We start from the raw sequence: 12,232 nt of genomic DNA, 5'->3' as shown, positions 1-12,232 counted from the left end.
AGCCTCCGCTCGAGCGAACTTGTAAAATCTGCAATATGAAATTTTGCAAGCCATCATTTCCGTTTTGGGAAATCCGGCCATTTCCGGCCATTCCGCCGCCACCCACGGCCGTTCGTCACTTCCAATAGCTTCACCACCATCCCTAGACCACCCCCTATCAATTTCGTGTCCTAGTTTGTCCCCGTTCAAAAGTGGGTTTTTCAAACCCACGGCCACAGTGAATTTTCACTGTGACGTTGCTTTTCCGGCGCCGTTTGCAACGCCGCTTGTTTTCTAAAATTGCCGTATAGCGCTGTAAGTATTTTCCAAACCCTATTTTCAGATTTAAATATATATATCGCTCATTCAATTTATTTACTGTTGTTGGTTGTTGATTCCGGACTGAGTCCGAGGAGTTTCGGGGGTCGGATGGATGGAGGACGGAGTTGTCTGTTTAATTGTTTTATGTTGTTTGATTATTTTATTATGCATTGTTATGGCATTACATGGTGCATGCACGTGTGTTTGTGGATTTATGTGAAAAGCCTGTGTATTGGCGTGAGTGGTTTTACGGGTGCGTGTGTATCACGAGCCCAAGCCGGGATGGGTTATTATCTCGGTGGAGCTCCTCTGGTCACTCGGGAGCGGAATAAACTGAGTGATGTCCCCTGAGTTGTCGAGAGAGATGACGGGAGCGGGACTAGGGGATGCTTGGCTACGAACGCGCCGGGCGCGGAACCGGGCATCGCCCTAATCACCGACTCCGTGGCCCTTCGCTGGCGAGGGCTAGAGGATGCTTGGCTACGCACGCGCGGGGCGCGGAACTGGGCATCGCTTGTTAGGTGTCACATGCGTGGTGGTACTCTGCGGTGTGACACTGGAGCCAGGGTGTGCGGATGACCCCTAGGGGAGGTCATGGTGCATAGGGTTAAAATTGGATAATGGTTTATGAGGCCAAATGGGACTTTTGGCGTGAGCCAGATGGACTTCTGGCGAGATATTGGGCCGGATGGACTTCTGGCGAGATATTGGGCCAAATGGGTTTTTGGCGTGTGTGGAAAACTTGTGTTTTATGGGCTTTGTGCATTGGGCATGGTTCATGCATCTTGTTTGAGTTTTATGTGTTTTTATCTGGTAGTGTTTGGGTTTTACTTACCCGCGGTACCATTCGTGGTTCCGTAGCTTTTGGTGCAGAGTTAGAGGACGAAGAGGAGGAGGCTGAGCCCGAGGATGCGGCTCCGCCGGGTTGCTGATGCTATCTTTTATATTTGTTTAAAACTGTATTTGGGTTTTTGTAATATTTTATTTATGTATGTTTTAAACAGCTTGTATTACGTTAAGAAAAATTCTGGTACTTAGTTATGACTTTCGTTATCCGCTGCGTGTTTTTCTGTACACATCTGTTGCCTTGCACACACTCGGCACCCGTCGATGGGATGGTGACCCGGGTTGTCACCATCCGGACGCCTCAATTTTCCCGTGTTCGGGCGTGGGGATTTGGGGCCGTCACAACTTTATTCCCCTCCCTAATTTGATGAGTCACCATGTACTAAAGACCATCTATCACCTGCATAACTCCATCCCAATAACCCCATAAATACCAAACTATGCACTCCTTATTTCTAAGACAATGAATCACCAAAGTTGAATCACTTTCAATCACAATGTTCTGAAAACCCAACTACTCTTTACAAAGCAATACACCACAATTGAGCACCCTTAGTTCCACTTAATTATTGGTTCCAAAACCAAACTTAGTAGAGAGGCCGCCAAAAATCTCCCTCTATCATCCCTTATAACCCTACCCCCTCCACAAGTACTTGGATTTCCCCTACACGATCCATCTACATTAAATTTCACCCATCCTTCACGGGGCCTATTCCATGAAACTAGTTTCGGCCTCCTTACTACCGTCTCCTGCACCAGTATTTCCAACTCAAAAGAACACAATGATCAATGTGTGATAAAGATCTTACCATCAACGACTTATTTGAAAAAACCTGCAACCGGAACTATATGATACCGTTTCTATATACGATATCATATGACTATTTTGATTCTGCAAAACATTAAGGCCTGGTTTGAATACAAAAAGTGTTTTATCTCATCTCATTTCATCTTATTATTACAACTTTATCAAATCTTCTAACAAAATATAATAACATTTCAATTATTTCAAATCCCAAGATAAGAATAATATTAAAAATTATATTCTAACAATATTTTATTCAATCTTTAACTTTTATCTAAATTCAAATAATCTCAATTCACTATCCAAATTACACCTAAGCCCAACAGTACACATTTCGTTGAGAACCTCACCTGGTCATTTCTTGTTTTTCATAGATTTTTTTTTTATATATTCTTAAATATTTTTTTTTTAAAAATCATAACATCATTAAAAAACACATCCTTAATCACTAAGTAAAAAATAAATAAATGTTGGGACCCAACTCTCAGTAGCTCTATCATTTTTCAAATTTCTTAGGGCATCTTTGGGGAATGAAATAAGATGAAAAATTTGTGAATAATAGTAAAATAGTTGTGAATAGTAGTAAAATGATTGGAGTTATGATATTTTATTGGGTTTAAGAAAATGAACGAGGAAAAGTTAAATAAAAATATTACAAAGTTAATATATTATAAAATATTACAAAGTTAATATATTATTATAATATAATTTTTTAATATTATATTTGTTTTAGAATTTGAAAAAGTTTGAATTGTTTTTTGTATTTTGCTTGGAAGTTTTGGAGGCCAAATCAACATTGAAATAATTAGTTTATATATAAATATATATATATATATATATATATTCCTGAATACAAAAAAACGTAAAAAAGATTATTAATATATTTATTGATATAGTGGTTAAGATAAATATATATAATTCACATATTTATATATATATATATAAGAATAACCAAAGATAGGTTTACTCATGATATTGAGTCTAATTCATAATAATAATAATAATAATAATAATAATAATAATAATAATAATTACCGAAAAATGAGTCTAATGATCTATGACCTATTTAGTTTTCAAAAAATGAGGTATAATTATTCATATTGAGTCACGTAATCACATTCATTTGATCCTTATAAATCTTGATCTTTTAAAACTTTGAATCTTGATCCAAATAATCTACTTCTGTTATATACCTCATTAAATAAAAAAGTACATAAGATGAATTGACAATATTATTACAATTTCTTTGATGTTTCACTTTTATGGAAAACGCTTTGAACTCCTTCTGACCGAAAGATACTAATGGGATTGGGCATTCCAATTCTCTCACCTTAGGGATTCTTTTGGGGGAAAGCCCATGTAATAAGTCTGGTCGATATATGGTTTCTAATGTTCTATTTCTTCTTCATTCTTCAGAAGAAAATATAGAAGGTTCAAACGTGGAATTAGACATTTTCTTTTTTGTTAGTTCAATCGGCTTTAGTGAACTGGCGCATTAAAGAGAAACGTTACCAGCTATATATTGAGACCGGATTTTCAATTTCACAAGCAAAAGAAAAGTCTTACAGTTATGTTTGGCAGGAAATGTAATTTTGATTTCAACGAAATCTTTCCCTAACATTTGGTTGTTAGAGCTGTAGGACTATCCACTAACTACTCTTCCCAGGAAAAGCCCATGAGCTCATCTACTGACAATTTTAATTCCTAATGAATGCTGTCTTATTGACCTTGTGGTTTAGGATTTGGTTGATTTATTAAAAAAAACAAGTCCAGTAACCAAAAGGTTTGATATTATTAGGTATGATTTGGATAATAAGATGAGATGAGATTGTTTTAAATAAAAATTAAATAAAATATTATTTTTTAATATTATCCAAAGGAAGCATGAATGTCTGATTCACCGTGTGGTTTATGATATGGTTAATTTATTGAACAAAACCAAGCGCAATTACTGTTTGCCACTTTGCTTAGTTTAAAGAGTCTTTTCAAAGTTTCTTCGTGAAAGCAAAAAATGTGAATGCATTTCCACTCTAACCTAAAAAAATATTAATGCCTTGCTTTCCTTTGCTTTAAGATTCTTCCTACATCTCTTTGTGGACCACAAAAAGTTAAGAGCTTTCCGGTTCTAGCCTCAATAACCACACCATTGTCCCAAGAGTGCACACATATATTAGTTTATAACGTTTTGCTTTAGTTTAGTGAATCATCTGTTTTATTATTAAAATAAAAAAATAAAAAAAGTTTGGTGATTCATCTATGACATTATCCAAGTACTCCTGTATATACATTGAAATATCTATCAATTCACTTGCAAAAATTTGTTAGACATCAACAATGCATCAAATTATTTAATAAAGTAAACACATAAAGTAAATAAATAAATTGCTTAACACAACCATCGGTAACGATTGGGTTACCATTCGCTACTTTGCTTTAGTTTAACAAGTCTTCTCAAAGTCTTCTACTTTGCTTTAAAAGTCTTCCTACATCTTTGTGGACGACATAAAGTTGAAAGCTTTCCCGTTCTAGCCTCAATAACCACGCCATTGTCCCAAGAGCCCATGCATATAATATTAGTTTATAACGTTTTGCTTTAGTTTAGTGAATCATCTATGAAATTATCCAAGTACTCTTATATATACAGAAATATCTATCAATTCATTTGAATAAATTGGTTAGGCATCAATCATGCATGCAATTATTTAAAAAACACATAAAATAAATAAATAAATTGCTTAACACATCGATCGCTAACAATTGGGTCACCAGTAGCTAATTTGCTTTAGTTTAACGAGTCTTCTCAAAGTCTTTCCTACTTTGCTTTCCATTGCTTTAGAAGTCTTCCCTACTTTGCTTTCCATTGCTTTAGAAGTCTTCCTACATCGCTTTGTGGATGACAAAAAGTTGAAAGCTTTCCTGTTCTAGCCTCAAAAACCACGCCATTGTCCCATGAGCACATGCATATATTAGTTTATCATGTTTTGCTTTAGTGAATGATCTAAAATGTTTCTTTGTGGAATGTAGAAAGAAGTTAGAAATTAAAACCATCAATGCCCCCAAGCATTACGCTTGTTTATTTGCTTTTTGAGAAAAGAGAAACACTATTCTCTTTTCAAATTTTTTATCAAATTGTATTTTTATATTTATTTTAATTTTTTTACTTAATGATTAGGGAAATATTTTTTTACTAAATTTGTAATTTTTTTAAATATCTAAAGTGATTTAAAAGTTGTTTAAAGAAAAAAAATTACATTATTCGGTGCTATATAATATCATTTCTACATATGATATCATATGACTATTTTGTTCTGCAAAACATTAAAACCTGGCTTGAATATAAAAAGTGTTTTATCTCATCTTATCTCATCTTAGAATTTTCTCCAAATTTTCTACAAAATATAATAACATTTGAATTTTTTTCAAATCTAAAAATAATAATAATATTAAAAAATTATATTCTAATAATACTTTCTTCAATTTTTAACTTTTATCTAAATTCATATAATCTCATTCACTATCCAAACAGCACCTAAAGCCAACGGTACACATTTTGTTGAGAACCTCACCTGGTCATTTACGCAAAGCGTGATAGGTCTCGAGAAGGCCAAATCTTCTTGTTTTTCATAGATTTTATTTTATTTTTTTATATTCTTAAATATGTTTGTGAATAATGGTAAAATGTTTTTTGAATAATTGTGAAATTGTTTGAATTATGATATTTAATTGGGTTTAAGAAAATGAATGAGAAAAAGTTAAATTAAAATATTACAAAATTAAAATATTATTATAATATAAGTTTTTAATACTATATTTGTTTTAGAATTTGAAAAAGTTTGAATTGTTTTTTGTATTTTGTTTGAAAGTTTTGGAGGCCAAATCAACATTGAAATAAATAATATTTTTTTATATATATTTTCCAGAATACAAAAAAAAAAAGATTATTAATATATTTATTGATATAGAGATTAAGATAAATATATATACGCGCGCGCGCGCGCACACACACATATATATATATAAGAATAATCAAAGATATGAGGTTTACTCATGATATTGAGTCTAATTTATAATAACAATAATAATAATGGTATTATTATTATTACCAAAAAATGAGTCTAATGATCTATGACCTATTTGGTTTTCGAAAAATGAGGTATAATTATTCATATTGAGTCACGTAATCACATTCATTTGTTCCTTATAAATCTTGATCATCTTTTAAAACGTCTTTGATTCTCGACCCAATCATTTTAATTAAAAAGTTAACTTTGGTGAAAAAAAGCAGCAATATGGTCAGTGAGATGACTCTGGGTGATGGGTGTCAATTATACTCTCCGGAGGCTGTTCATGATGCAGTTGTTTCTTATTTTTCTCAGTTTATGGAGGCTAGATAACTCATGTGTGGATCTGTCAAGGTGGGTTCTTAAAGACATCTCGACTGTTGAGAATAGTAGGTTGTGTGAGCTCCCCTCAATCCAAGATATCAAGGATACTATGTTCTCTATTCCGGTAGAAAGCTCTCCAAGTCCGGATGGTTTCTTTTCCAGGTTTTGTCGATGCTGCTGGGATATTGTTGAAAAGGATGTTGTGAAAGCAGTTTGGGATTTACTCAAAGGCTGTGAACTTCATAGGTACTACTCATCGTAGTATGTTGTTCTTATTCCCAAGCTGTCGAATCCTACTGGTTTTGATAAGTTCAGGCCAATTAGTCTTTGTTCTATGGTCTATAAGGTTTGTTCTAAGATGATTGTGCGCTGACTTGCTCCTTTATTGTCCAGGTTGATTTCTCAGGAACAATGAGCTTTTATTCCAAGTAGAAGTATTCTAGAAAATGTAAGTTTAACTCAAAAGATATTGCATAGCATTATTAAAAATGTCAGAGGAGGTAATGTGATGATTAAAGTGGACGTTGCTAAAGCATATGATAGCAGTGATTGAGAATTTCTTTTACATGTGTTGGAAGCTTTTGGTTTCTCTTCACAATTTCATGGCTTGTGAAGCAATGTGTCACTTCGGTTTGTTATTATGTTGTGATGAATGGGACGGTGAAGGGTTTCTATAAGGGTGGAAGAGGTTTGCAGCAAGGAGACCCTCTATCTCCATATTTATTTATTCTTGTGGAGGAGATTCTTTCAAAAATTTTAAAGGATAAATTTCAGGCTGGTGTTATTGGGAGGTTTTCACTCCCGAGGGGGGCTCCACTTTTCTCTTATCCTTCATATGCTGATGATATGGTTATTTTTGCAAATGGTGGAAAAAAAAAATCTTTAAAAGCAATCCTGGAGTGTTTACAGATTTATGAGGGTTGGTCGGGGCAAGCTGTTAATAAGGATAACTCGGCTATTTATTTTTCCGCTCGTATCAAGAGGTCTAGAAGACGTGCTCTTTTACAGGTTACTGGGTTTGTGCAAAGTTCCCTTCCCTTCAAATATTTAGGGGTTCCCATTGTTGTAGGTAAACTATTAAATAGACATTTGGAGGAACTATTGGAAAAATTTAAAAGGAAAATTGAAGGGTGGAAGTCTCGGTTACTCTCAAAAGGTGCCAAAATTATCTAGTTAAGGCATATCCTGTCTAGTGTACCAATCCATTTGCTATCTACCATTCATATGGTAATTGATTCCCTTCAGCATTGCTTTAGTACATTTTTTTGGGGTGTGGATAATGGGAAGCCAAAAAAAAAAAAAGGGTGGCTTGGGATAAAATTTGCAAACCGATTAAGGAGGGAGGAGTCAGTTTGAGGAATTTACATGAGGTCCAAAAGTGTTAAATATCAAATTTGCTTGGAAAATACTAGCTGAAGAATCTTTGTGGGCTTCTTTTTTTCGAGCCAAATATGCCAAAGGGAATCACATATCCTTGGTGAATCCTATGAGAGGCACTAGATTTTGGCGAATGGTTATGCGTTGTATTCTTGAGGTGTTACAACATACAAGATGGCGGATTAAGGATGGGGATGTTTCCTTGTGGTGGGATAAATGGTCCCCTTTGGAGCCTTTGGGTCACTCTACTGAAGATATTGTTCAACCTCTATTATCTTTAAAAGAATGCAAGTTGGAGCATGGTTGGAATGAGGAATAGTTTGTAAGTTTATTGGGACGTGAAAAGGCTCTTGAAGTGTTGATGCATCTCGGAAACTGTCAAACAAGGTCCTGATAAATTGATTTGGATAGGAAATACAGATGGTTGTTTTTCGGTAAAATGTGCTTGGGAGAATTTGTGAATGAAGGGGCCATAATTGTCTTGGTTCCATTGGATTTGGAATCCGGGACTTCCTAAAAATATCTCTATGACTATGTGGCAGGCTATTCATAGAGGCCTTTCTGTTGATGACAATCTGCGTAGAGTGGGTATTCCAATTTCCTCAAAATGTGATTATTGTGAGTAAGTTGCCTATGAAGATCTAGATCATGTTCTGATAGGAGGGGGATATGGCTCAGTTTATTTGGAGGAAAATGTCTACTAGACCGAGCATTTGGTTTGTTCCTTCATCTACATGGAGACAAAGAATAGCCATGTGGTTTAGTAGGGCACAAAATTCAAGCACTCATGGTATGTTGTTTGGTCTGCTTCCTTCAATCATTACTTGAAAATTTTGGCTTTGGAGATGCAAAAAACGAATGAAGGGCATTGCAAATTCTCTAGAGGCTCTTTGGAGGAAAGTCCATTTTGGATTTCTTGGGTTGGCTTAAAACTTGAGGCTGCTGTAACTTAAAATAAATATGATGATGCAGTTTTGTCTGACTTAGGTGTGCCTATTATTCATAAAGAAATTAAGAAAATTTGTTTGATTGCTTGGTAAAAACCGAGACGTGGATGGTGTAAGCTCAACACGGATGGTTGCAATCTGGGAAATCTAGGAAGATCGGGTGTTGGAGGCATTATAAGAAACGAGCAAGGTATTCTTATTCTTGCTTATGCAGCTGTGATAGAAGTTGGTACCAATGATACTACTGAGTTGTTGGCTTTAGTCCATGGACTTCGGAAGTGCATTATGTTGAGAATACAATATGTGGAACTCGAAATGGATTCTAGGATTTTAGTGAACTGGTTGCTTGAGGGAAGGTGTGGAATTTGGTACCTTGAAAATTTATGGGAGGAGATTCTTATGATGCTAAGTTTTATGAATTACACAGTTAAACATGTTTTTCGGGAAGGAAATGCGATGACTGATGGGTTGGCTAAGATGGGTGTTGAGGGTTCTTTTTGTGTTTGGATGGACATTGTTGGGTTGCCAACTCCTTTAAAGGGTATATATCGTGCTGACAAAGCGGGTTTACCTTCTTTATGTTTATGGAAGTTTTTTTTTTCAGGTTTTATATAGATGAGTTTTGGTTTGATGTTTGGGATGTTTTTGTTGTTTTTTTTTTTTTCGTGTTTGTTACCATGGTATTTCTCTGTCACAAGTGAGATTTTTTTTTTAATAAAATTGGGAGTAGATCACTCTTGGACCTGTGACTTTCGTTTCTTCAAAAAAAAAATCACCATTATGTGGATCTAATAATATTTATTCTTTATTTAATAGTGTTTTAAATATAATTTGACCGGAAATTACAAACGATATAATTATTCACTACAAAAAGTAAGAATATAAGTATATTACCAATGATATAATGATTCGTTGCAAAAAGTAGATGTATATCTATGTTTTTTTTTTTTTTATATATAGCAAACATAGCACTTTCTTCATTAAAACAACAACAAATTACATCACAGATTCAAACCAAATAATTTGAGAGATACATTCAGGAAAAAAATCTCACCAAACTATCAAATCTTCTATATGCTTAGTATATCTTGCTAAGTTGTGAGCTACCTCATTTGCCATAACGCCCTTTATGTTGAACTAAACATCTTGGTATTCTCTTCATCAACTCTTTCACCTCATGAACTAAATGGCCCCAAGCTGACCTTGACTCCGAAATATTGTTTAATTCCCCTACCAGCATTAAAGAGTCACTTTCAATAACCAAGTCTAGAATGCCCATTGGAATGCATAGTTGTAGACCTCTCAATATTGCTAACAACTTCACCCCCATAGGATCATTCACCCCATTTTCCTTTTTGCTTGTAGAAAACAAGACCACTCCTCTATCATTCCTCAACAGCATTCCTACACTAGCTCTATCCTGATCTTCAAAAATTGCCCCATCCACATGGAGCTTCAAAACACCTAAAGATGGAGGTTGCCAACAAGAGTATTTTGTTTTCCTCAGATGCCTCACATCTCTCACCTCTTTATATTCAACTGTAATAGATAAAGCTTTATCAATAGCCATATCAGGTTGTATAGTTTTGTGTTCAAAAATCTACTGGTTTCTCCTATACCACATGCCCCATGTTATAAGGAAAAAATTTTCAAGATCACCAAGCCTTCCCTTTTCCATGACCTCCATTGCAATCTGTATGACATCCTTCTACACATTAGTATTCAATAAACCCCGAAAGTGCTTGTGCCATGATTGAATTACCATTGGACAATAACATAATGCATGCCCCACATCTTCCTCATTATTGCACCACACACACTAAGTTTCATTAATAATAAACCTCCCCTTAAGATTGGCACGGGTTGGGAGACCATTCTTGCAAGCTCTCCAAGCAAAGATCTTTATTTTATTAGGTAGTTTCAGCTTCCATAACTTTGTCCAGAACTTGCTATAATTATCAGCATTTGAACACTCCCCCTCTTGTCTGTCCAACTTCTGAAAGTAGTCATATGCACTTTTTACACTAAACACCCCATCCTTCTCATTATCCCATATAAAACAATCAAGCCTCACCTCATTACTAATCAAAATTTTCAACACAGATCCTGCTGCAGCAGGTGGTAACAGCCTTCTCACCTTTTCTATATTCCACCATCTTGTGTTCTCATCTATAAGGTCTTCAACCATAAGTGTCTCATCAATATTTTCTTGTGTCAATTGTTGCAACACTCTATCTCCAGGTATCCAATGATCTGTCCAAACCTTTATTGACTTACCATCCCCAACTCTCCATCTGCAACCCCTCAGCATGTCATCTTTTGATTCCCATGTACCCCTCCAAACATATGAAGGTGTAGATCCCAGCCTTGAGTTATGAAAATTAGAGGAAGGGAAATATCTTGCTTTATACAACTTATGAAGAAGTGTAGTCTCATCTGTCATGATCCTCCAAGCTTGGTTTGCAAGAAGAGCTTGGTTAAAAATTTTCAAGTCTTTAAAACCCAGCCCTCCTAACTCCTTTGTCTTACACATTCTCTTCCATCCTACCCATCTAATTTTCTGTTCCTCCTGATTCTGGCCCCACAACAAATTTGCCATTAATAGTTCCAACTCACTACAAAGAGTAGCTGGTAACTTGAAACAACTCATGGTATAAGTAGGGATGGCCATTATAACATCCTTTAGCAGCACTTCCTTACCTCCCTAGGACAATAACTTCTCTTTCCACCCCTTCAATTTATGCCAAACCTTATGTTTAAGTTCTGAGAAAGCTTGCTTCTTCCCCCTTCCAACCATAAGAGGTAGGCCAAGGTATTTGTCATATTGTTGAAATTGTTGAGCTCCCCATAAGTCCATAATCTCCTGCTGGTTACTTGGATTAAACATTTTTGCTAAAAATCATCGAGGTCTTTTCTATATTGACTTTCTGACCAGATGCCCTTTCATAAATGCCAAGTAGGTGTTGTATATTCAAACAAGTCTGTACATTTGCCTTGCAAAACAGCAAACATTCATCTGCAAACATAATATGGTTCAACTTGGGAGCACCAAGACAAATCTTCAAGCCTTCAATCTGTTTTGATGTTTCAGCCTGTTGCAGGAGAGTGATTAACCCCTCAATACATAGAAGGAACAAGTAAGGAGACAATGGATCTCCTTGCCTAATCCCTCGAGTTCAAAACAATGAGCCTTTTGGTTCACCATTCAACAATATGGAAAAAGAAACAGACTTTAACACACCCCATAACCAACTTAATCCACTTCTCATGAAACCCCATTCTCTCCATTACAACTTCTAAGAAACTCCATTCCACCCTATCATATGCTTTACTCATATCAAGCTTTAATGACATAAAGTCTTTCCTTCCACTTCTTTTCTGTCTCATGAAATGCACCAACTCATAAGCAACAAGTATATTAACTGTTATCAATCTACCAGGGGCAAAAGCAGATTGTGACTTGGAAATAACAGTCGGCAATATCTCTTTAAGCCTATTAGCTAAAACCTTTGAGATCAATTTATAAAGGACATTACATAAGCTAATAGGCCTGTAATCTGTAATCCTCTCAG

At 35.3% G+C, this 12,232-nt stretch overlaps 2 protein-coding genes across 2 annotated transcripts; both read right to left on the bottom strand.

The window, feature by feature from the left end:
- Positions 1–9,768: 9,768 nt before the first annotated feature.
- LOC122277122 lies at positions 9,769–10,230 on the bottom strand. The gene has a single exon (XM_043087000.1). It carries the CDS (start codon positions 10,228–10,230, stop codon positions 9,769–9,771), a length of 462 nt encoding a protein of 153 aa, XP_042942934.1.
- Positions 10,231–10,479: 249 nt separating this feature from the next.
- LOC122277121 (uncharacterized mitochondrial protein AtMg00310-like) lies at positions 10,480–11,331 on the bottom strand. Its single transcript, XM_043086999.1, has one exon. It carries the CDS (start codon positions 11,329–11,331, stop codon positions 10,480–10,482), a length of 852 nt encoding a protein of 283 aa, XP_042942933.1.
- Positions 11,332–12,232: the final 901 nt, after the last annotated feature.

Source organism: Carya illinoinensis, chromosome 9, assembly GCF_018687715.1.
Source record: "Carya illinoinensis cultivar Pawnee chromosome 9, C.illinoinensisPawnee_v1, whole genome shotgun sequence".
Taxonomy (NCBI): Eukaryota; Viridiplantae; Streptophyta; class Magnoliopsida; order Fagales; family Juglandaceae; genus Carya; species Carya illinoinensis.
This window is presented reverse-complemented; position numbering and strand designations above follow the sequence as displayed.

Excerpts from the sequence above, each read along its gene's own strand:
- LOC122277122 (XM_043087000.1), bottom strand. The coding sequence starts at position 10,230 with ATGGCTATTGATAAAGCTTTATCTATTACAGTTGAATATAAAGAGGTG.
- LOC122277121 (XM_043086999.1), bottom strand. The coding sequence starts at position 11,331 with ATGGCCATCCCTACTTATACCATGAGTTGTTTCAAGTTACCAGCTACT.